Source organism: Cavia porcellus, unplaced genomic scaffold (genome assembly GCF_034190915.1).
Source record: "Cavia porcellus strain 051 isolate PalLab524CR breed Dunkin Hartley unplaced genomic scaffold, mCavPor4.1 scaffold_17, whole genome shotgun sequence".
Lineage (NCBI taxonomy): Eukaryota > Metazoa > Chordata > Mammalia > Rodentia > Caviidae > Cavia > Cavia porcellus.
In genome coordinates this window covers 24,276,295-24,300,108 of record NW_026947500.1, presented here as the reverse complement: position 1 = coordinate 24,300,108, position 23,814 = coordinate 24,276,295, and the positions used below count along the sequence as shown (strand labels likewise).

The 23,814-nt window shown below is 55.5% G+C and overlaps 2 protein-coding genes across 9 annotated transcripts in view; one reads left to right on the top strand and one right to left on the bottom strand.

The window, feature by feature from the left end:
• The window catches only part of Ltbp3 (latent transforming growth factor beta binding protein 3), a 16,010-nt gene extending 5,791 nt beyond the window's left edge, over positions 1-10,219 (top strand). For 2 of the 5 annotated variants that reach the window (XM_063227513.1, XM_063227511.1), the window contains 19 exons: positions 362-378; positions 453-525; positions 659-760; positions 3,263-3,388; positions 3,471-3,602; positions 3,709-3,837; positions 4,152-4,274; positions 4,508-4,630; positions 5,965-6,087; positions 6,289-6,408; positions 7,216-7,344; positions 7,622-7,789; positions 7,976-8,059; positions 8,222-8,350; positions 8,438-8,575; positions 8,666-8,806; positions 8,932-9,093; positions 9,177-9,467; positions 9,578-10,219. In XM_063227513.1, coding sequence (XP_063083583.1) covers positions 362-378; positions 453-525; positions 659-760; positions 3,263-3,388; positions 3,471-3,602; positions 3,709-3,837; positions 4,152-4,274; positions 4,508-4,630; positions 5,965-6,087; positions 6,289-6,408; positions 7,216-7,344; positions 7,622-7,789; positions 7,976-8,059; positions 8,222-8,350; positions 8,438-8,575; positions 8,666-8,806; positions 8,932-9,093; positions 9,177-9,467; positions 9,578-9,729 — 2,462 coding nt within the window. In that variant the 3' untranslated portion in view covers positions 9,730-10,219. The remainder of the gene's footprint in view (positions 1-361; positions 379-452; positions 526-658; positions 761-3,262; positions 3,389-3,470; positions 3,603-3,708; positions 3,838-4,151; positions 4,275-4,507; positions 4,631-5,964; positions 6,088-6,288; positions 6,409-7,215; positions 7,345-7,621; positions 7,790-7,975; positions 8,060-8,221; positions 8,351-8,437; positions 8,576-8,665; positions 8,807-8,931; positions 9,094-9,176; positions 9,468-9,577) is intronic. The other 3 variants (XM_063227512.1, XM_063227516.1, XM_063227515.1) reach the window with 3 other exon arrangements.
• Scyl1 (SCY1 like pseudokinase 1) lies at positions 10,072-23,814 on the bottom strand. Of its 4 annotated transcripts, none has more exons than XM_003468231.5 (17): positions 23,617-23,814; positions 23,134-23,274; positions 22,589-22,938; positions 22,126-22,216; positions 21,874-22,029; positions 20,520-20,678; positions 18,859-18,966; positions 18,265-18,378; positions 13,443-13,598; positions 12,771-12,959; positions 12,577-12,652; positions 12,165-12,329; positions 11,824-11,963; positions 10,863-10,934; positions 10,574-10,780; positions 10,432-10,492; positions 10,072-10,336 (listed from the first exon to the last, which is right to left on the bottom strand). In XM_003468231.5, the coding sequence occupies exons 1-17, from the start codon at positions 23,725-23,727 to the stop codon at positions 10,212-10,214; spliced, it is 2,421 nt and encodes an 806-aa protein (XP_003468279.1). In that variant the 5' UTR covers positions 23,728-23,814; the 3' UTR covers positions 10,072-10,211. The 4 variants fall into 4 exon arrangements, with proteins under 4 accessions (XP_003468279.1, XP_013006206.1, XP_013006207.1 ...); XM_013150752.3 differs by having other exon boundaries at positions 10,863-10,931; XM_013150753.3 differs by lacking the exon at positions 10,574-10,780.

The following is a 23,814-nucleotide window of genomic DNA, read 5'->3' as shown; positions in this document are numbered from 1 at the left end:
GGATATAACTTCCTATCCCTTGATCTGTAATCACAGACATGTCTTTTTATGTTTTTATTTTTGGGCAGAGGTACTGGGAATCGAACTCAGGCTTCATGCTGGCCAGGCAGACTCTGTGCTGCTGAGCTATATCCCCAGCCCTATAACCCCAGGCCCTTGATCAACCCAAAATTGCTCTCCTGACCCGGCCCCTGACCACCAAGCAAACACATTCTGATCCATGATCTGATTTCTACCTCTGAACAAAAGCCATGACTGCTGAAGTCTTAGAGACCCTCACCATACAGCCCTAGCTGCTGACTCCCCAACTGACTCCATCTCCCACCCTAACCCTTAACAGCCTCATCTTTTTCCCCCTTAGGATTGACCACGGATCCAGTGAGTATGACCCCAGGTGAGGGGGCAAAAGAGGTGAGGGATTCAGGGAGGGCTCATATTGCTGTCACCTGCAGCCAGAGATCGAGGAGCGGTCAGTACAGCAGAGCCACCCTATAGCCACCACCTCTCCTGCCCGGCCCTACCCAGGTAAGCTGGGCAATGCAGGGATGAAGGTGGAGTATGGATGGGGAGAGGTCACAGCTCAGGACAGCAAGGCTGGGCTGTGACCTGGGGGGAGGAGAGAGGCTGTTTCTGACCAGCCTTGTAATGCTGCCTGCAGAACTGATATCCCGCCCCTCGCCACCTACCATCCGCTGGTTCCTGCCCCCAGACTTGCCCCCCTCCCGCAGTGCGGTAGAGATCGCCCCCACTCAAGTCACAGGTAAGGCCTGCCTGGTAAAGCCGCTCCCCTGAACTCCGTCTTTCTCTTCCTCCTGTACCCTCCCATCATTCTCTAGCTTGTCTGGGACTGGGCACTGCAGAATTCCCGGTGAGCAGTGGGAATCCCTCCTTGCTCACAAATAGTCCAAGTAGTGGTGGTGATCCTCCCAGACTGGGGACATTCATTCTTTCAACCTGTATTTATTGAGCACCTACTATGTGTCATGCATTTGTTGAGGTGCTCAGGATACTACAGTGAACAAAAACAGATAAAAATTTCCTGTCCTTGCAGGGCAGACAGACAAAAAAAATATCAGTATATAAAAAATTAGAAAGTCTTGGGGCTGGGGATTTAGCTCAGCAGCATAAGTGCCTGCCTTGCAAGCAAGCAGTCGTGAGTTCGATCCCTGGTACCGATAAAAATGAAAAAATTAGAAAGTCTCATAAATGTTATGAAAAAATAAATCAGAGAAGGAAGGAAGTCTGGGGGTTGTGATAATATGTAAGGGGTGAGTAATGACTTAAACTTTCTGGCAGAGTTTTAAAGATTGTTAGAAACTCAAGAGAAGTGGAGACAGGAGGGGAATGCAGGTTGAAGAGAACATTCAAGGGGAAGCTAAATTTGGGCAAAGGCGTGGAAGTATGAAACGCTGGGCGGAAGAGGGAGAAACCACATTCCGGGGGTGTCTGAACCTGGAGAGCAGGACTGCCCCCTTGTAAAGAGGCTTGGGTTTGGTGCCAGAGGCTATAGGAAGTGCCCACAAAGATCTGAGCATCATAATAATTGTTACTGCAGACAGCAATCCCTCTGTGCCAGGCGCTGCCTGAAGAGCTCTGCAGACTAAATATCGTTTAACTTTCTCATAGAGCGAAGTGAGTATTGCTTGCCTCCTTTTCCAGATGGGATATATGAGGCACAGAAAGTCTTAGTGACTTGGGCCACACAGTTAAGCCAGCATCAAGCCCTGTCACTGTGTGCCCTGAAGCACAAGGGACCTGCCTGGCTGAGTGACACCCTGAGCCTCAGTGAGCTCCTAGATGGAGGGCTCAGGTGGAAAGTGGTTCTCCTGGGAGCACTAGGAGTGTGGCTGATGAGGAACCTGAGGAGTAGGGTGTCAAGGAGCCCCTTGGAGAGCTGCTCCAGGCAAGAAGCAGCCTGCACAGCCCACCAGCTGGATGGCTACAGGGCTAGGCCAGGTGTAGCGCAGCCCAGGATGCATGGAGGTAGGGGTGGGGTGCTGGAGGTAAGACTTGTGGGTAGAACGGATCAAAAAGAGAGAAAAAGAAGTCCTTGGCTTGAAGTCAGAGAGAATGAGAGGGGTTCCTGCATCAGACCTGCTGTGCACACTGTGACACAAGTTAGGAGTCCAGCTAGTAGCAAGTTCAAGGCCAGCCTACACTTCAGAGCAAGACCCTGTTTCAAAACAATAAAAAAAAAAAGAGAGAGAAAAAGAGTCCAGCTGGGCATGGTAGTACACACCTATGATCCCAGTGCTCAGGCGGCTGAGGCAGGAAGATCACCTTGAGTTTCAGATCAGCCTGAACTACACAGCAAGACCTGTGTCCAAAACAAAACAAAGGGGGCTGGGATTTAGCTCAGTGGCATAAGCACCTGCCTTGCAAGCAGGCGATTGTGAGTTCCATCCCTGGTTAAAAAAAAAAAAAAAAAAAAGAGAGAGAACAAAACAAAACAAAGCCAAATTGGGAGTTTATAGTCCAAGGAAGAGATTCCTGCCTGGCTTTCCCCTGACTCAGGGAAGGGGTACTCCACCATCCTGGAATGGGAACCCAAGTCCCCAGGGGTGGGGGGAACAAGGTGTTTGGAGTCACTGGCTAGATGATGTTGGTGTGACTGAGGCTACAGAGTCTAGGTATTGAGGTGACTTGGGAATTGGGTCTCAGAGCCCCATGGGTGAGGGTATTGGGATGACCAGGGGACATGGCTTTGTTTGGGGTGGTTGAGGTCAGTGTCTTGGAGTGAGTGGGTATGGAAGTATCAAGGGTCCCGGTACTGGAGTGTTCAGGGTGTTAGGGACCTAGTATTGTATAGAGCCATCTGGGATCATGACACTGGGATTATTTAAGATAAGGTGTGTTGGGGCTGGGGATTTAGCTCAGCGGCATAAGCACCTGCCTTGCTAGCAGGCCGTCGTGAGTTCGATCCCCAGTACCGATAAAAATGAAAAAGACAAAAAATAAATAAATAAATAAATAAATAATTTTTAAAAAAGTAAGATAAGGTGTGGAGGGATCAAGGTACAGCTCAGCAATGCAGTGCTTGGGTGGCAAGCGTGAGGCTGACTTTGATTCCCACACACAAAAGATAAGGTGTAGAAAATTGTAAGAATTGCATCCAGGTGTGCAGTAAGCTAGGGTCAGCCTATGACTCTGCTCAGGTGTCCCCATCAGTAGGCCTGGGGTGTCAGCGTCTGCTCTGGGGACATGGCAGGAGACTCCCTGCTCAACCAACCCCCTGGCATGCTGATTTCTCCCCTTCCCCCAGAGACCGACGAATGCAGACTGAACCAAAACATCTGTGGCCATGGAGAGTGCGTCCCCGGCCCCTCCGACTACTCCTGCCACTGCAACCCGGGCTACAGGTCGCATCCGCAGCACCGCTACTGCGTGGGTGAGCACGGTCGGGGCGGGCGCGCGGGTGGCCGGCGGCGAGGCGGGCCAACTCACGACCTCCCTTCGCCGGTCCTTCCCAGACGTGAACGAGTGTGATGCGGAGCCATGCGGCCCGGGGAAAGGCACCTGCCTGAACACCGGGGGCTCCTATAACTGTCACTGCAACCGCGGCTACCGCCTGCACGTGGGCCCCGGGGGCCGCTCGTGTGTGGGTGAGCACCGAGGGAGCAGGGCTTCCAGGGTGGGACGGGCTAGCCTCCCGCCGAGGGGTGGCCCCTACCCTTCCCTCCCCTCCCCAAATCCGGTTCTCCCGCTCAGACCTGAACGAGTGCGCCAAGCCCCACGTGTGCGGCGACGGCGGCTTCTGCATCAACTTTCCCGGCCACTACAAGTGCAACTGCTACCCGGGCTACCGACTCAAATCCTCCCGCCCGCCGGTGTGCGAAGGTGGGGGCGGAGTTCGCTGTTGTCTCTGACCTGGTTTGGGAGCGGGAGGTTTACGATCGTCTCTGCCCAGCTCCGCACCTTTCAGGCTGAAGCCTCAGAGCCCAGAGGGCTGGTTAGATTTGGGACAACGGGGCTGGGGATTTAGCTCAGCGACATAAGCAACTGCCTTGCAAGCAGGCGGTCGTGAGGTCGATCCTCGGTACCGATTTAAAAAAAAAAAAAAAAGATTTGGGACGAAGGCCCTGCTGAGGACCGGGAGCGCCAAGCCAGCCCCGCTGTCCTTAGCGCTGTCCTTGTTTCACCCTGCCATGCAGATATCGATGAATGTCGGGATCCCAGCACCTGCCCTGATGGCAAATGCGAGAATAAACCCGGGAGCTTCAAGTGCATCCCGTGTCAGCCCGGCTACCGCAGCCAAGGGGGCGGGGCCTGTCGCGGTGAGGGCGGGGCATGACGCGGTGGGGCGGGGCCTTCAGGCCGTACCCGGTGAGGAGGCGGGATCTGGCTCAGGATTCTGCAGGGAGGCCGGTGGGGCTAGCGACAGCCAGCGGAACCTGAGGGGTAGGACCTCCTGGGGCAGAAGGGCGCCCCCTAGCCGTGGGCGGAGGAAATCCATAACTCAAGAGCGGAGCGTGCGGGTAGTGCCTGAAGCGGGTCATCTCTGCTGCAGACATCAACGAGTGCGCTGAGGGCAGTCCCTGCTCTCCTGGCTGGTGTGAGAACCTACCCGGTTCTTTCCGCTGCACTTGCGCTCAGGGGTACGCGCCCGCGCCCGATGGCCGCAGTTGTGTAGGTGAGCTCCCGCCGGCCACGCAGGCCACCCCCTAGCCGCTGCTTCGGGGAACACGCCACTCTGTCTGGGAAATGGCTGGGTGGTAGGCGACTAATTCACTTCAGCTCACTGATCCGGTGACTCATGGCTCTGAGAAGGGAAAGCAGAGTTTGCAGGGAGGGTCTTTGCGGCAAGATTGGAGCTGCATTCGCAAAGCATGTTACTTAAATTTATTATTTTTTTATTTACTTACTTATTTTGTCTTTTTGAGACAGGGTCTCACTGTGCAGTTCAGGCTGGCCTTGAGCTCACTTTGTAGCTCAGGCTGGTCTCCAACTCACCACGATCTTCTTGCCTCAGCCTCTCCAGTGCTGGGATTACAGGTGTGCGTAACCACACCCAGCTCATTTTTTTTTTTTTTTCTTGTAGGCATGTTACTTAAATTTGAAGAAAAAAAAAATCAGTGATTTGGGAAGCATTAGTAGTGGTTCCTGCATCAATGTTATTACACATCAAGCTAAGGGTTGAGATTCAGAGAAACTGAGGCACATAAGACAGTGTAACGGCTGGGCTCAAACCCCTGATGGAGTCAGGGAAAACACCATTGGATCGGAGCAAGGAGGTCTGAGTTGTCTAAAAGGACCAGCAGGAGCTAGCAAAGAAGGCAGACAGGGTGCCAGGAAGTGGTGGGTGGGAGGAGAGTAGTAGCTTCAGGATAGCCATGAAATGTCTGATGTTAGAGAAATATTAAAAACAATCAATTGTTGACTGGCTATCAAGGGGAAGAGAGCTCTAGGGGTCTAGTGTGGGGACTCATTGGGTAACACTGCACATTTGGGAAGGAAGTTACTGAGCTCCACTCTGGATAAATTGAGGGGGTGGCCCCGTGCTCAGCTGGAGATGCCAGTAGAGGCTGGGAGTCCTAAGCCAGAGCTTCCCTGCTGAGCTTGTGGTGCTGTGCAGGTTTGAGGTGGTACTTTCACCCAGTGTCGAGGGGGAGTGCATGGGGATGAGGGAGAATGGTAGGAGCAGGGATAGTGGAAAGAGGGACACAGGGAGGCCTGCAGAGCATCATCTGAGAAGCTAGGAAAGCCCAAGGCAGTGTGGTGAGAAAATGCAGGGAGAGTGCTCTCCTGTTTGGTGAGGTTTTTAGATCAGATGTGGCCCAGGGACGCTGGTAGCACCTGCTGTGGCTGCTGTGGCTGCTGTGGCATGGGGTAGCACATGGGAGTGGGGTGAGGGTCTCTTGCTGACCTCCGTTCAGGTGCTGTAGGCCCTGGACAGGAACTTAAAGAGTAGCAGAGGCCTGAGGCTGCTCCCAGCCTGGCCCTCTGACACTACCTTGTGCCCTGCAGACGTGGATGAGTGTGAGGCTGGGGACATCTGTGACAATGGCATCTGCACCAACACACCAGGCTCCTTCCAGTGTCAGTGCCTCTCTGGCTACCATCTGTCAAGGGACCGAAGCCACTGCGAAGGTGAAGGGCTCTAGAGCCAAGGCACTGGCCTGTACCTCCCTCCTCCAGAACCCCTAGCCAGATTCAGTACCCATCCAGCTTCCAGATAGGGTGTGGGATTCCGGATTAACCCAGAGCTCTGTGCTGGGGGTGAGGGCTTGGGCAGGTTCTGGCTGTGTTTGGGGTCAGCCCTGCTATCCTCCACCTGCTCCTTCCCTACAGACATCGATGAATGTGACTTTCCTGCTGCCTGCATTGGGGGTGACTGTATCAACACCAATGGCTCCTACCGATGTCTCTGCCCTCAGGGGCATCGGCTGGTGGGTGGCAGGAAGTGCCAAGGTATGAGGGATGGCCTAAGGGCTCCTGAGCAGGGAGGCAGGGAGCAGCAACCCCCTAGACACGCTACAGATTTTCTGCGGGTTTTTTTGCCTTCTCACCCATCCATGCTCCACTAGTCCTTCTACCCTTCCGACTAAAAGATGACAGTAATAATAACTTACTACTAACAGGCGCTCTGCTCAGCTCTTTGCAGATCAGTCTAACCCACTGACTCAGCCATACATTCATCAACAAGAGATACCTGAGCACCCAGTATTGTATTTACAAGGCTCTTACTGTATGCTAAGTATTCAGCAGCCACTTGGTGCTGTGCTCCCAGCAGGGACAGGGGGAGGAAGTGTAATCTGAGTCTTAGGGTTTGGGGGGTGTGGAGTGCTCAAGAAAGTCAAGGCTAAGTGGTTAATGGAGAGGTTACCACTGAATTGGGACTTGAAGCAGAGTAGAAGCTTCCTAAGTGGAGAAAGACACAGAGTGGTATTCTACCCCCAAGAACAGATCTGGGAGCAGCCAGCTTTTAGGGACTGGACACTTTTGTGGAGGGGGATGGAGTACCGCGTGGACCAAAAAGTACTGAAAGAGTGAGCAGAAGGTCCTCAAAGCTGAGCTGAGGGGACTCCATTCAATTGTCACCAAGGGTGATGGATGAAGTGAACATGCACCCCCTTACCCATCCACACAGATAGACTGGGGGGAGGGGGGACTTAGGTTGTGTGTACTTTAAAAATCAAACTGGAAATCCCGGTTCTGAAATCGTGCGGGCATATCCCAGGGCAGAGGGTGGGACCTCATCAGAGCCACTCCCTGCAGACATAGACGAATGCAGCCAGGACCCCAGCCTGTGCCTGCCCCACGGGGCCTGTGAGAACCTGCAGGGCTCCTACGTGTGTGTCTGCGATGAGGGCTTCACACCCACCCAGGACCAGCATGGATGTGAGGGTGAGTGTCTCCCTAGCTCCCTCCTCAGCCTAGACAATCCCCTGAGGGGAAGCTGGTGTCCAGACATGTGTCATGGTCCCACCCTCCTGAGTTTGCAGAACAAGAAATATACCTTTTGCCGGGAGAGTCCTCTAAGGGCCCTGACCTGGGGGAAGTCTCTCACGTGGCACTAAAGGGAGACAGGGAAAGTGGGAACCACTGTGACTCGGTGGACTGACGGGGCAGATGGGGATGGGGGCTGGCTGACTGCTGGACCCAGAGCTGCCTCCCTCCTCAGAGGTCGAGCAGCCCCACCACAAGAAGGAGTGCTACCTTAACTTCGATGACACGGTGTTCTGCGACAGTGTACTGGCCACTAACGTCACCCAGCAGGAGTGCTGCTGCTCGCTGGGGGCTGGCTGGGGAGACCACTGCGAAATCTACCCGTGCCCAGTCCACAGCTCAGGTCAGGCTCCCCAGCAGGCCCCTCCCTAGAGCCTTGCTTGGTTTATCTGCAAAGCGGCCGGGAGAAATGCCCCCTCCGCGGGTAGCGGGGAAGCCAGGTGGGGAGTCCCAATCTGTCTTCCGCGGCCCGCAGGCCACGCTTAGTCCTGCCTCCTTCCTTCTCCGCGGCCGCTCTCTCTCCCTGCAGCTGAGTTCCACAGCCTCTGCCCCGACGGAAAGGGTTACACGCAGGACAACAACATTGTCAACTACGGCATCCCCGCCCACCGTGGTGCGTCCCGCCCCGCCCCCAGGACGCCCCGCCTCACTCCACGCCCTGCAGCCTGTGGTTGTTTTCAGTTCTGGGGCTGCGCCCTGCCTATGCCTCCTCGCTGCGGGCGGAGCGGCTGGGGAGGTAGAGGCGGCGAGACACCCATGGCTGTCACCTCCGCAGACATCGACGAGTGCATGTTGTTCGGGGTGGAGATCTGCAAGGAGGGCAAGTGCGTGAACACGCAACCTGGCTACGAGTGCTACTGTAAGCAAGGCTTCTACTACGACGGGAACCTGCTGGAATGCGTGGGTGAGCGGCCTGCGAAGGCGAAGAGGTGGGCGAGGCCCGGGCCAGAACCCAGCCGGCCTCCGCTGCCACGCGCGCTTCTCCCCGCAGACGTGGACGAGTGTCTGGACGAGGCCAACTGCAGGAACGGCGTGTGCGAAAACACGCGCGGCGGCTACCGCTGTGCCTGCACACCGCCCGCTGAGTACAGCCCGGCGCAGCGCCAGTGCCTAAGCCCGGAGGAGATGGGTGAGGCCCGCGCCAGGCAGTCGGGGGCAGGGGTCGGCGCGCCGGGCTGAGCTTTGACTGCCACCCCTGCCCATCCCTCGCTGCCCATAGACGTGGACGAGTGCCAGGACCCGGCGGTGTGCCGCCCTGGCCGCTGCGTCAACTTGCCGGGCTCCTACCGATGCGAGTGTCGCCCACCCTGGGTGCCCGGGCCCTCCGGCCGCGACTGCCAGCTCCCCGAGAGTCCGGCCGGTGAGGGCGACTCCGGGGTCCTGTCGGTCGGGCGGAGCCCCGGGTCTGCAGCCCCCACGCGAGTGCGGCGGAGCACGACGGCTGCACTCCGCCGCGGGCGTCCTGACGCCCAGTGTCCTCTGCAGAGCGGGCCCCGGAGAGGCGCGACGTGTGCTGGAGCCGGCGCGGGGAGGACGGCATGTGCGCGGGGCCCTTGGCCGGGCCTGGGCTCACGTTCGACGACTGCTGCTGCCGCCAGGGCCGCGGTTGGGGCGCACAGTGTCGCCCGTGCCCGCTACGCGGCGCCGGTGAGCAGGGTGGGGGCCGCAGTGGGGTGACGGTTGGGAGCGCGGGTCGCACCGAGGTCCCTGACCTTCCCGCGCCCTCCCAGGGTCCCAGTGCCCGACGTCGCAGAGTGAAAGCAATTCATTTTGGGACGCGAGCCCCCTGCTGTTGGGAAAACCCCCGAGAGGTGAGCGAGGCAGAGGTGGGGGCCCGCTGCCCCTCGTGTGGGGGGGTGTTGACGCCCGCATCCCTCCGGCTGGCACAGACGAGGACAGCTCCGAGGAGGACTCCGATGAGTGCCGCTGCGTGAGTGGCCGCTGCGTACCACGGCCGGGCGGCGCTGTGTGCGAGTGTCCCGGCGGCTTCCAGCTGGATGCCTCCCGGGCCCGCTGCGTGGGTGAGCAGGGCCGGGGGACAGCGCTGAGGCTGGAGAGATTGGGGGTGAAGCTGCGGCTTAGGCGGGGACTGGTCGCTAAGCGGAGGCTTCGCTGTCACCCCCTCCCGCAGATATTGATGAGTGCAGAGAACTGAACCAGCGCGGGCTGCTGTGCAAGAGCGAGCGCTGCGTGAACACCAGCGGCTCCTTCCGCTGCGTTTGCAAGGCCGGCTTCGCACGCAGCCGCCCACATGGGGCGTGTGTACCCCAGCGCCGCCGCTGAGTGGCCTGGCTGCTTGCTGGTCACTGAGAGGTTTCCGTAGACACTGGGGGCAAACGTGGTACCTCGCTCCTGCCCCAACTGGGGATTCGGGCCCAGGAACTCACCAACTCACCGGGGCCTTTTCTGCACCAAAGGCCCCTGATTTATGCCTGGGTGTTGAGTCTGCTGGTCACTGCCAGCCATCCTGAGGACAAGTCCTAGAAGTTGGTAAATCAGATCGTGCCTCTTCGATTTACTCTTGGCTTTCCAAGCAAACTGACATTCACACTGTGGTTGGCCAGGACTGTGCAGGGCAGTGCCAGCCCCCACCCATCTTGGTGGGGCCACACTGAGCCCAGGACCGAGGGTGTGAAATAGAATTTATTGTGGCTCTGATTATGTACACGTGAGATGTGCCTGGCGGGCCAGCCGGGCTCACATGGTTTGTACAATAAATACATGGGCTGGGCCTGCTTTCCTGGTAGGAGCGCCCCCCCAAGGGTTCAGTCCAGCTTCCTGGCTCCCAGCTTCATGGGGCCCTTTGCTGCCTTCTTCTCTGCACGTTTGGCCTCCATCTCCCGCCTCCGTTCCTCACGCTTTTTCCTAGCCAGCTCGGCCTTGGCTTGCCCTGGGGAAAGCAGGCTGAAGGCTGACCTGTCCAGGTATCAGCTATCCATCCCTACTCCCACCTTGGCTGCTAGCCCTGGGTGGGGAAGCACTTACGGCTGTCTGTCTCCAGGCCTTCCCAGCTGTCCTCACCCCACAAGTCCACATCTGGCCTGGGCTAAAAAAGGAAGTGCTAGTTACAGTGGGGGCTGACACCCAACTGACCCCTACCTGGTCCACACCCTCACCTGACCCATACCTGGGCACTGGAACGCACAGACAGGGCAGCAAAGGGGTCACCCTTGTCACTGGGCTCTGGGCCACCCCAGTTATACTCGCTGGTCAGCCTGGTGCCTTCAGGGGGTGGTTCTGGGGAGTTGGATTCCTGCCAGCCCTGCTCCCAGGAGCCCTCAGCCTCCCAGCTGCTCCAGTCGGACTCTGGGGACTTGCGCTCTGGGTGGCTGATCTGCAGAATAGCATGTGCTGATGGGAGGAGACAGGGGATTCCAGCCCCACACACTCAGTGCACCTTGCCAGACCCAGCTCACCTGCCCAGCTTTGCTTGCCTGGCCCAATGAATTCCAGTCATCCTGCTGGGCCAGCACTGACTCCGCCTCCTGCTGCAGTGTGAGTTGAGGAAGGAGGTGTGATCAGTAACACATCCAACTCCCAAAAGGGCAAATGAACTGGCTCCAGCCCCTCCTGGCCACCAGTAGTGTTGCACAAGTGCGTGATACTGGGAGTCCAGGGCCTTTGTGCCAAGCTACATCCCAGGTCCTTTTTTTTTTTTTTCTTTTTTTGAGTCAGGTTCTCCCTATGCAGATCAGTCTGGCCGTGAACTCATTTTGTAGCCCAGACTGGTCTTAAACTTGCAACAATCCTGCCTCAGCCTCCTAAGTATGTGCGCCACCACACCCAACCCCAGCCTTTAATGATTTAGTTTTAGGCAAGGTCTCATACCTGCTTGTAATGCTCTTGTCTAGCTTCCCAAAGTGCTGGGACTACAGGCTTGCACTGCCATGCCCAGCTACTTGGTGGCCATTATCTGCCTTCTCACTTGCTTCCCTATCAAGAGGATACCCTGCCCTCACCCATGGCTCTCCCCTCAACTCATGTGCTGCTGTCAGACAGGGAAGCTGGCCCAGAGCTTTGTGATTCTCTTCAGGGCAGCACACTGCACCTTCCAGTCATCCTTGGCAGCCCTCCAGGCTTGGTCTGGTTCAGGCCTCAGGTGGCCTCGCCTTGCTGACCCTGAGCTGGATGGACACTGACAGGTGAATGACAGGGTGCAGAGGACACTGACAGGTCCAGAGGCTGTTCAACCTGTCCGCCCTCCCTTTCCCACTCTGCTGCAGGGCCCCAGAGCTGGGGGGTTCAGCAGGTGGCTCTGGCCTACAGGGCAAACTCCATGAGCTAACTTGCAGTGGCTCTGTGCAGATGAGGGCAGGCCTGACTCCAGGGAGCCCCATGCATGCCCTGGGGTACCCTGGGGAGGCCTCAGCTACTCACCTCCAAGCTGCCCCAGTCCTCTTCATCCCATCTGTCAGTAGTGCTGTCCTCTGCTTCATCTTTGTCCTCCTGCTGTGTCTCCCAATGGCTTGAGGTTGTGGAGGCAGCAGGGACAGGGGTGGGCGCCGGGGTAGGATTTCCTGGGAACAGAAGTCCTTGAGCTCTCAGGAAGGTCTTTGGATAGGGAGCAGGATGAGTGTGGGAAACCCACAAAGGGACTATACCCTGTCACCCACTAGGTCCCCATCACCATTCCAGGGGAAGCCAGTCATCAGCAGCCCCTGGGGGCCGACACCTCCTGGCCCTCTCAGCCACTGTGGCAGCCAGGCCAGAACACTCACCCTCAGGGGTCGGTCTCTGGGAGACATTCGTCTCAGCAGACGTGGCCGTGGGGTGTGTACGGATCAGCTTGGAGGTGAGTGAGGAGACTCCAGTCACAGCCCAGCCTGCCCAGCTGGCTGCAGTTCCTCCCATCCCAGGACTAGAAGCTGCATGGACATCTTTCTCTGGGTAGTGCAGAAGGAAAAAGCAAGTATGGGCAACTCAGGATCAGTGGGGAGGGGAAAGGAGGGCAAGTGACCTGCAGCTGTCCCCTCTTCTCCAGGCCTGGCTCCTCCCATCTATGAAGCAGAAAGGGAGTCAGCTCTGCTTACCAGGGTTTACCCAGCTTTAGACACACCAGTGGGACAGGACACACCACCTGAGTGTTGAGGACATGGCAGAGGAAAAGCAGCACAGCTGTGGGCCACTCACCTACTTCTGCCAGCTGGGTGGGATCCTCTGATACAGACTCCAATTTGGACAAGAAGCTTCGAATGGCTTTGAAGGCCTGTGGGGTGACAAGGGGTGGAGCTGGGGAATCCCAGGTCTTTGGGGGCCTGGCAGGCTGCGCAGGGCCCACACACCTCAGAGCCCCAGCCCAAGGTCCCACATCAGCTGTGGCTTACCTGCTCCCGCACAGATTTTTCAGGATCAACAGTGAGGCCACAGAGCACAGGCAGGATCTTGTGGGCACAGTCACTCAGTGAGTAGAGGTTGTGGGTAGCAGCAAAGCCCAGGACACCCGCAACCCGGGATGGGGCAAATGGGTCTTTTGTAGCCCGACTGAAGGCAGAGGTGAGGACTCTGTGTCTGGTCTGGGGGAGCAGGAAAGGAAAGGACTTCTAAGTGCTGGGTTAACATGGAGCCCCAGAGCCATTAGATCTTACGTCCCAGAACAGGGAACTTACCTTAACTAACAACCTACATGGGAATTTACCTAAAACTCAACCTGGCCTCCTCCTCCTGACCCCTGGGCTCCAGGATGTCTCAGGAAAACTGGCTGCCCAGGGATAGGTACACACACTTCTTTCCTCCCTCCCTCTCTGCTAACCCAATCTACTCATTCCTGTTAACTGTCTAGATACCAGCACCACAGTAGCAGGGGCCACAGACCCTGGCTGAGGGGATGAACATGCAGGCCCAGGTCCAGATCCCAAGCCTGCCTTCCACAGGTTGTACAGACCCAGCACAACCCACTCCAGTTCTAGGAGTTCAACTCTGGAGCTAAGAGTGCCCAGGGCCTAGGTCTCGGGGGATGATGGCCCAGCATGCAGGCATCCCAGCTCTGGGACACTCACGCTGGCACTGAGGTAGGAACCGATTTTGCCCAGACAGACTGTGGTGTTGCAGCGGATGGGGCCCTGTTCATCCTTGGCCTGCAGCCGTGCAAAGTGCTTCATCAGCTCCACATTGAGGTTGTTCTCATTTAGCTTTGGGGCCAGGAGCAGCATGGACTGCAGGGGAAGAGGACAGTAAGGATTACATGCCCCGACAGGGATGTACACTGGGCCTCCTGGGAGTGTACACTGGCCACAAAGATGCCCTTGGCTCTAAGTGAACCTGCCAAAAGCTATGAAAGCTACCAGCATGAAGGCCCCCCATTTCTCTGTGTCCCTTCTCTCTCATTTCTCTTGTCTGCTCTCTGCTGTCTCCACACCACTCAGACTTTCACTCGCTACCAAGCTGGCTCAGGTTGAAGACACCACTGACCTATGTTGCTACAGTCAATGGTCAACTCTCCGTCCTCACCAAACCTGATCCCTGCGCAGTTTTAACACTCATGTTCTCCCTTCACTGTAGAAATTTTACCTCTGGTCTTCTAGGACACAAGCTCCTCTAGGCCTCCCCCAACTTCAATGGATGCTCCTTTTGCTGTGATCTTAATGTTCAGACGAGTGAATCCTTTTGCCTTATATTTATTATATTTAATGGTCTTGGCCTGGACTCTCCCATTTCATGGCTTTAACATGCTCATAGACTTATTAGCTAATAGACTGCAGGTTCGCACCCTTAGCCCAGACTTCTCTCCTAAACCCCCCATGTGCATGGCCAGTGGCCAGCTGGATAGTTCCAACTGGCTGTCAAGCAAACCAAGCCCAGCCAGGGCCCAGCCCATTCACCTGGTCTTTGGTAGACCTTTCACTGCTCTGGATTCACTTCTGAAGAATGCCCCAGATCCCTGCCACACCCCGTTACCCCTGAATTCCACCTCCCATAACCATTCCACTTCAGCCAGGCTAAATTTCTTGCTGCTACTTTTGTATTCCTTCCAGCCACAAGGCCTTTGTATCTGTTCTTCCTTCTGCAGGGAGTATGTTTCCTATCTCCTGTACATCTCCTGGCTGCCCTTTCCTTAAAGGCACTGCTCCTTTTTTTTTTTCATAAATTGAGACAGGGTCTCACACTACATAGCTCAGGCTGGCCTCCAAAATTTCCTTACATAATATACATTTCTTCATTTTGTTTATTGTCTTCTAGTCTACTAGTCTGCTTCCCTTAAGGGCAAAGGAGTGGGATGCACTGCATCCTAGCCAGGGCATAAGCTAGGCCCAGACAGGTGCTTAGGCAGTTGTGGGAAGCCGCCTATGATGGCGCCCATTTCCTGCTTCCGGGTTCTTCCCGGCCTGAACAAGCCCGCCAAATTGTCATATCTGCCCAGTTACCCGTGACGCTAGCCTATCAGCTTGTTAGGCGCGCTTCTCTGTGATTGGATACTGCTTCCCCTTATAAGAGGTTGTTCCTGCCCCCAACGGCGGAAGAGGAACCAACGTTGAGGGTGGCGGACCTTGTTAGGTCCGGTTCGCTGTACATAATAAAGTTTGAGAGCTGATCCTGCTCGAGTTTGGTCTCCTGTCTCCCGCGGCTCCGGTCATCTGGTGGCCCCCGTACGGGGAAAAAGGTAAAAAAGACTCAGCGACGTGCCTCTTCGGCCGGGAGGTGCGATTGCTGTCGCCTGCGGTACGACGGAGGACCTGGCCCAATAACAACGGAAGGCCGCGAGCGCCTCTTCTCTTCACCCTGATCAGCTACGTGAGATACAGCGGTTCCCGGGACAGGTGAGTACTGGGTCACCTGGGTTGGGTGGACGCACCTAACAGATTTTGACCGCCACACGAGTGGACGCTGGTTTTTTTTTTTTTTTTCTTTTCTTTTCCCTTTGCATCTGTTTTGCTTTCGCTTCGCTAATACAGCCCGACAGGCTTTTGATAGAGCTCGATTGGAATGCTCAGAGGAGCCCGGAGCCACTGCCGATTGTGGGTCTCCGGAGGACCCTCAGGGCTCTAATTCTGATTCGGATTTGGAAGGCTCAGAAGAGGAGGTCGTCTTTGCTAAGCATGACCCTCCTACACCGTTAAAAGAGGAACTTAGAGCTCGGGAAGATAAAAAGGGGAACCAAACACCACCCTGCCCGAGCTACTCCGCCTTACGGGAGGAGCTTAAGCCCTTCCGCCCTTTGGCAAGTTCGCGACCCATGGTCGCTCCCTTCAGGGCGCCAGGCCCCACTGCACCGCCGTGGCCGGAAGAGGAGTTGCTCCCTGGGCTGCCACCACAACCTATGGCACCGCCCTGGTTAGAGGGAGAGCTACTTCCTGGGTTGCCTTCTGCGCCCCCATCTGGGGAGGGAGGAGGACGTTCCTTCCACCAGAGGGTATGGTCGCGGCTTCCCTTTGAGTGTCCCGGTCTCCATGCATTCCCGGTACAAGTAGGAGGCAGGGGAGGAGGAGGATATTATGAGCCCTTAGAAATTAAACAACTTAAAGCTATCAAGGACGCAGTTTCAGCTGCTGCAGCTGCAATGGGCCCAATGCGCCATTTACCATGGCGCTTTTAGAGGCATTGGCAGGTCTGCTTTTAACTCCTGGAGATTGGACCCAACTGGCACGCGCCTGCCTCTCCCCCGGATTCTGTGTAGAGCAGGCGGCAGCCAACAGGGAAAATAACCAGAAAAAATGGAACAGGGATATGCTATTAGGGCGAGGAGCCTTTGAGGAAGATCAAACTCAATACCCTCGCCAGGTTTATGAACAAATTAGCCGCTGTGGCCTCCAGGCCTGGAGACGGCTGGCTGGAAAAGGAGAACATACGGGTCACCTTACAAAAATTATACAAGGGCAGGGAGAGCCATTTTCAGACTTTGTGGCCCGCATGCTTGAGGCCGCTAACAGGATTTTTCCAGATGCTGAGGCGGCTCACCCTCTCATAAAACAATTGATTTTTGAACAGTGCACTAAGGAGTGCCGTGATGTCCTAAGAACTAACAAAAATAGGTCCTTAGAAGAGTGGACACGCCTGTGCCGTGAATTGGGTGGCCACGGCCTAACGCCCAAAGGAAGAATATCATTGGCACTCTTTACCATAAATTTTTTAAATCTTAATCACAATAATCATTCCCCTGCCATGGAGCACAATAACCCATCCCCGGCCGACAAAGGGCTGGTGAGATGGAAAGATGTCCTTACAGGACAATGGATGGGCCCGGATCCAGTGATTAGCTGGACCCGAGGTGCGGTTTGTGTCTTCCCACAGGAACCAGGCTGCGAACCGCTGTGGGTCCCGGAAAGATTGACGCGAGCAGTAAACTCCCCACCAGTTCCTGATAAAGCACAGGAGGATAAGCCTGCGGACACAAGTCAACTCGACCCTTCTGGGACCGACGCTCAGCACCCGAAACCATCTACAAACTAAAATGTCTGGTTTGGAGCTTTTTCTATTCTGTGGGTTCCTATTAATCACCCCTGTTCGCACAAATTTGACCAACACTGTTAAAAATATGACAGCTTGGCTGCAAGACACCTACCTACCTAAGTTTCACTATTTGTCCCTCATAGTCGGTCAGGAACTTGACAATATGGACGGTATCCAACTAGGTCCAGTCAGGTTCGATTTATCAACTTTAGGCAGTGTTATAGCCAGTTTGTGGGAACGCGTCACCTCCTGGTTCTCCTGGCCCAACCTGACTATTTGGATCCTGATTGCCGTGGCCTTCCTAGTGGGGCTTGTGGTTATTAAATGCTTGTTAGATCACCTCATACAAACTCAGCAGCAGGTTAAGATCACAGCTATGGCAGCCATGCAAATGGCAGCAGGTGGCCCATCAGGCCAGCAGGCCGCCGCATATCTCCTTCACATTGCAGAACATCAGCTATAAGAGCTGAGTGGGCAAGCCAATGACGGGTAAGACGGGAAAAGCCCTCCCGGTCAACCTAAGACAGGCTCCACTCAGATATACATGGCCTATAAGGCCAGGGGTCCCTTCTGGAGTCAAATTATTGGCATTGAGATGCGAGACCAAGGGTACTGCAGTGCCATCCGCCTCAAAGGTTGGGGGGAAGGCAGGAATGAATGTCTATATGCATCCAGGTTCGGTTCACAAAAGCCTGGCCCTGCGAAAAAATGAACCACTCACCTTGAGCATGGTCCTGGCGCAAGGATATGCACAAAACAGGGTGATGCACAGCAGGGTATAGACCTCTACATTCTCTCATGCCTCGGCCTACAAGGTAGGCCCACTCCTAGGTGTCTAACAGCAACAAGGTCATAGACACCTTGGAGGGACCCACAGACCATCCTATTTTAATAAATAAAAAAGGGGGAGATGTGGGAAGCCGCCTATGATGGCGCCCATTTCCTGCTTCCGGGTGCTTCCCGGCCTGAACAAGCCCGCCAAATTGTCATATCTGCCCAGTTACCCGTGACGCTAGCCTATCAGCTTGTTAGGCGCGCTTCTCTGTGATTGGATACTGCTTCCCCTTATAAGAGGTTGTTCCTGCCCCCAACGGCGGAAGAGGAACCAACGTTGAGGGTGGCGGACCTTGTTAGGTCCGGTTCGCTGTACATAATAAAGTTTGAGAGCTGATCCTGCTCGAGTTTGGTCTCCTGTCTCCCGCGGCTCCGGTCAGGCAGTGTCCACTGAAAGGCCTACAGACCATGACTACCCAGTACCTCTGCTAGCAAGGCCACCCCCATGGCCTGGATCATACGAGAGTACAGCACAGACTGTGCCTGACCTTACACAACCTGCTTAGACCCGCAGCCTAAAACCAAAGCCTCTGTGTGCCGAGCGAGCCCTCTGGAGAACCAGGTGTGTTCACTGAACTGCTCTGGCCCAGCCACACTCACCTTGACAGTCTGCTCCCGGATGGCAGGGTTGGTGTCCAGGAAGCCATGCACGACATGGGGAAATATCTGGGTGTTGACTGTTGGTTCGTCAAGGTACTGGATGAACTGCTCCATCTGTAGCCCAGGGTAAGGCATGAGAACATGGCCAGCCCCTATACTGCAGCTTGGGCCACTCTAGATTTGGTTCTCCCAGGTCAGCCTCCTGAGTGCTGCCCACGTTTGGTCTCAGCATTAGAGAGAGACTGGTACCTAGGTGCCACTGATTCCTTCTGGTTCACAAGGGTCCCTCTCCCTAGATCCATCAATCCTGTCTGATGCTCAGTGGGCTGCCCTAGAATTGGCAGAAGGGACTGTGTGCCCATTCTGGAGGGCCAGAATGACTGAGCTAGGGGATGAGGAACCTCTGAGACCAGCAGCCTGGGTACCCCCAAGGCTGCCAATGAGCCCTGCCTCCCTGGCCCCTCACCAGGAAAGGGGCTTTGGAGTCCCTGGCCAGCCACCTGCCTGAGGCTACAGGTAAGGCAGAAGCCTTCCCAGCAGCCAGGGTAGAACCTAAGAGAAAAGACTTAGGGAAGTTCTGGCCAAGGCTCCCACCTGCTGCAGGAGGCGGATGCGCATGGCGCGGTCAATGGATGAGAACATCTTGACTACCACAGGGATGATCTTCTGCTGATACTCCTCAGCACTGAGGAGCTTGCCCACCTGACAGACAGAGCAGGAATAGGAGTTCAGTGTCATCCATAAGAAAGGGACAAGAGTGGCTTGCTTCACCGGCTCAGGCTCCCTGCTGGTTCCCCACGATGGGAATGAGGTAGGGTGACGGAGTGTGTGCGGAGCTCTCAGCCCCTCTGAGGGCCACACTCTGTCTCAGCTAGTCCTGCCCTTAGCCTTTTGGGGACAAGGCCTCTTTGAGGAGACGGATCAAAACTTCATACTCCTTATAAACAGGCTCCTTGAGAGGAAAGTGATAAAAAGAATTAAGATGTGTTTTATACATGTGCCAGCTCCCCACAATGAATGTAATCATGCACTGCAAATGAGTACTAAAGAGAAATATGTACAGACACACACACACACAAAGAAACCTATCAAGAGCCAAGGGTGGTAGTGCATGCCTGTGATCCCAGCACTAGGAAGGCTGAGGACTGCCTCAAGTTCACAGTCAGGTTGAGCTACACAGTGAGTTCAAGGCCAGCCTGAAATACAAAGTAAGACCCTATCTCAAAAAAAAAAAAAAAAAATGGGCTGGGGATTTAGCTCAGCGGCATAAGCGCCTGCCTTGCAAGCAGGCAGTCGTGAGTTCGATCCCTGGTACCGATAAAAACGAAAAAGACAAAAAAAAAAAAAAAAAACAGGAAAAAAATCTATGAAACAATATGCTGCCTGGCAAGCACAAGGTCCTGAGTTCGATTTCTGGAACTGAAAAAGATACATATATGCACACATACACAAAAAACAGGTACCTAGCAAGACATGGTGGCACTCACCTATAATCCCAGCACTCAGGAGGCTGAGGCACGAGAATTGTTGTGAGTTTCAAGACCAGTCTGGGCTACAAAGTGAGCCCAAGGCCAGCCTGAATTGCATAGTGAGACTTGTCTCAAAAAGAGAAAAAAAAGAAAGAAAAAACAAGTATCTAGACACAACCAGCAAATTTAATTTTGCCTACAATTTCTGGGTGTTCCAGTTGCACAAGATTTAATGGCTGTCTTCTCCCCCTCCAGCAAGTGCCTTTGGGGCAAAGGGTTTCCTGGGGTGGGTAGGGAAGGGAAAGGCAGGTACCCACAGCAGAGTGGGCTGGAATCCAAGGAAGTGGGGAGGATCCAGTTCCCAGAAGTCAGGAAGCCAAATGCCGAGAGGTGAGGAGGGAATATAGGAAAATGGGGTGGTGCTAAGTACACACTGTCCCCTGGGCTCTGGGAACCAAGGTGTATGGGTCAGAGTAGGGGAGCTGTCATGGGGACATGAGGAAGGGTCAATGGCTCTGGATCAAGGGGACTAAAGACAAATCAGGGTTTCTGCTTCCCAAGAACAAGACATCCTCACAGACTTCCTACAGCTGATCAGGTGGCACCTGCTTGCCAAACCATCATGAAGCTCTTCCTCATGTGGGCAGGGGCTGCTCTGCCCTACTGCACCCCAGGATACTCTGCAGGTCCCCACCCCAGACCTCATTTTGGCAGTTTGCATGCACCCCATCAGCTGTTTGGGCCCCATGAAGCTCTTTGCCCTCCAACTCCACTGGCCACACTGACCTTGAAGAGAGGTGTGAGGACCACAGCCCCAGCATTGCCAAACTCAAAGGCAGTCAGCAGCTGGGGCAGCACTTTGTGCCGACAGAAATCCTCAGGAAAGGAGTCCAGGCTCTTGCTTAGCTCTTGGAAGAACTTTTGCTTTTCAGCTGGTTCTTTGATCTACAGGAGTGAAGACAGGACCCAGGGAGGAACTCAGCTAGTCACACACCACCCAGCTACATATGAGGACAGAGGGCACGGCCTGAAAAGGCAGCAGCAGAGCTGTGGCCTCTGGAGTGCCCACTGCCTGGGTTCAGAGCCCAGCGCACTCACCTACTTGCTGTGTGATCTTGGGCAAGGTCCTCCATCCATAAAATAGGACAATAACTCTATGATGTTTCATGGCTATTCAAAGGATTCAACCAAAAAGTGCACATGAAAGCTCCAGCACAGGCCTGACACACAGCAGCCGTAAGGTCAGTCACTGCCACAACCTCTGCCACACCTGACCTGTTACTAGGAGCGGCAGTGGATCTGAATCTACTGTGTCACCTCTACTGCTCACAATCCCCTAGTTGAGGAAACTGAGGCTCAACAAGGCTAGGGCCTTACTTGGCTTCCCTGCCACGCTGGGTTGAGCACACCTCTGGCCCCTGTGAGAACAACTCCACGTAACAAGGCGTCTGTTGCCTCCACCCTGGCCAGGAAGCAGCAGCACTCAGTGCTTTCAGTGGTTTCTCCTTTAAAATGTAGCTCAGGTTCTCCTCTTCCGGGAACCTTTCCTGCCCTCCTGAACCACAACCAAAAATACTGGGGAAATCAACATTGAGTACATAGTAAACATGTATAGACATACTTTTCTCATCATTCCCAAAACAAGAGAGTAACTATTTACATAGCAGTTACGCTGTATCAGGGATGATAAAATCACCTATAGCTTCACAGGAGAACCTGCATAAGTTGTGCACTATGTTATCTAAGGCACTTATACACTATCTTCAGGGGTCCTGGAAAGGATCCCCCTGGACACCCTGTGTTACGTACTTTAAACTCTGATCTCTGTCCCATACTCCTTTGTTTGCTCTGTTTTTCTGCAGTACTAAGGATGGAACTCAGGGCCTTATTTATGCAAGGCAAACACTGTACCACTGAGCAACATGCCTGGCCCTCATGTTCCTTCAAAGTAAACACTATTATGAGGGCTGAGCTTCACCCATGGAAAGTCACACAGCAAGTAATAGATGGAACCAGGATACTATACCAAAAGGGCCAAGGATCATAGTCCATGCTTGCGGTCAGAGGGTCCAACTATGAAAGCCGAAAAGCTGTGGTACGAGGCAGAGGCAAGGAACGCAGGGTTTGGAGGAGGATTCACCTGAATCTCTTCCAGAAAGAGGTTGGTCTCTACAAAGCGGTTGTTCATGAAGCCGCCAGGTCCCTGGCAGTTCTGTAGGAAGCGGGCCGGGTTGGGACGCACCTTGGGATTGGCTCCCACCAGCTCGCAGTAATGGGGAACCAGCGATTTGGGAATCTGTGGAGGGAGGCTCAGTGTCAGCAGAGGAGTAGTGGGTAGCTGGCAGGGGCAGAAGGCCTGAGGCAGGCAGGATGGCTGGTGCTGGTCACTTACCTTCCCAGGGTTGCGAAGGGCAGCTGCCCGAGGTAGAGGCCCATTGAAGACTTCCCAGATGAGGCAGCCCAGGCGCCACATGTCTGCTGACCTGTGGCAGTGACCCAGAGCAACTCAGGGCCCCACCATTCCTTAATGCAGGACTCCAACCCTCCTTGGGCACCAGTCCTGAGCCATGTCCCTCAGCTGATCCATCAGCCCCAAGCAGAAATGGGTTTCATTAACTCAATTTAACAGATTAAAGGGTCCAAGGCTCAGAGAAGCAAGGATATATGGCCTATGTCTGTCCTGCCCTACCACACTGAGGACCCTGGAAGCAGAGAGGTGGGGCCCATTCTTGGGACTCTGATTCCCTTCCCAGCTAGGCACAGGGATGGGGAAGTGGCAGCTAGACTAGGGGTTCCAAGGTTCCAGGGACCTCCAGAAAAGAGCAGATTGAGGCATGCTGCCCACAGTCACCCACCACTTTTCTCGGAGCACTCTGCCACTGCTGTCGGCCAACTCTGGGGGGTCATACTGCTCAAGCTCAGGGATTCCCTTTCTGGGGGGTCCCCCATCATTGCCCTGGGCTGAGTACATGTAGTCCAGGCCCCCAAGTTTCCATTCGCCAGCTCGGTCCACAAACACAGCAGCCATGCAGACATTGTTGTGAATGAGGCCGCAGTCATTGACCAGGAAGCTGAGAGCTTTCACCACTTGGTGGAGCCCCCAGGACAGCTCCTGCTCCTTCAAGCCACCAGCTTCTGCCCGAGCCTTGAGGTACACTCCCAGCGGGGTCACAGCCTCTGTCACTATGTGGAGGCACTTTTCTGTCTGGGGAAGAAGACAGCGATGTCAGAGTAGTCTGGAGGGCTGGAGAAAAACATGATGAAGGAAGAGGCAATGGAGAAGCAGAAACCAAATCTAGGAGTGCTGAAGCCCAACGGGTAGAAACCAAGGGACAAGCAGAGAGAAGACAGGAGTGGCAGAACAGGTGAGGTGGAGGTGGGCAGACAGGCCAGCAGTTACCTCCAGCCCATCGATGTAGGCCAGGATGTTGGGATGCCGGAGAGTTTTAAGGCGCTTGAAGGCAGCTTTGGCCACTTGGGTCTGTTCCTCTGCACCAGGCTTCACATCGTACACGAAGATGGACACTAGGCTGCCCGTGGCCTGGGGAAGGACAGTATAGCCTCAAGGGTGGCGGCCAGGCTGCCCACCGGCCGGGCCTGGTCTCGCAGCTCCGGGATGGTCGGCGCCGCAGGAGGAAAGGGACCCGGAGCTCTCCCAGGGCCAGCCCTTAAGGACTCGGCTGGACTCACGTGACCGTCGCCCGTCGGCCCGTATGTCCCTCAGTCCTTCCGCCCGCCACGTCGGCATCTCCGTGCCCCCTCCGCGGCCCCCCGCCCAAAGTCTCCTCCACCACGTCAGGCCAAGAATGACACGACGGAGTCGCCAGCGCAGACAACGCAAGGCCGAGGTCGGCCGCGGCCTGTGAAGCAGGACTGCACTCACCTTCTTCCGGCCGCGGTGCAGGGCCCAGGGCCCTGGCGGGTTGCCTTCGGGAGGTTCCTGGCTGAGCTCAAACGGGAAATCTCGGACCGGATCCCGGGCAAAGAACCACATTGTCCCCGCCGCAGCCGCGGGCTCGGGTACCTTCGCTCCGGGTCCGCCGGCCGCCCGAGCCCGGGGCGGGGCGGGGCCTGGGCGTGG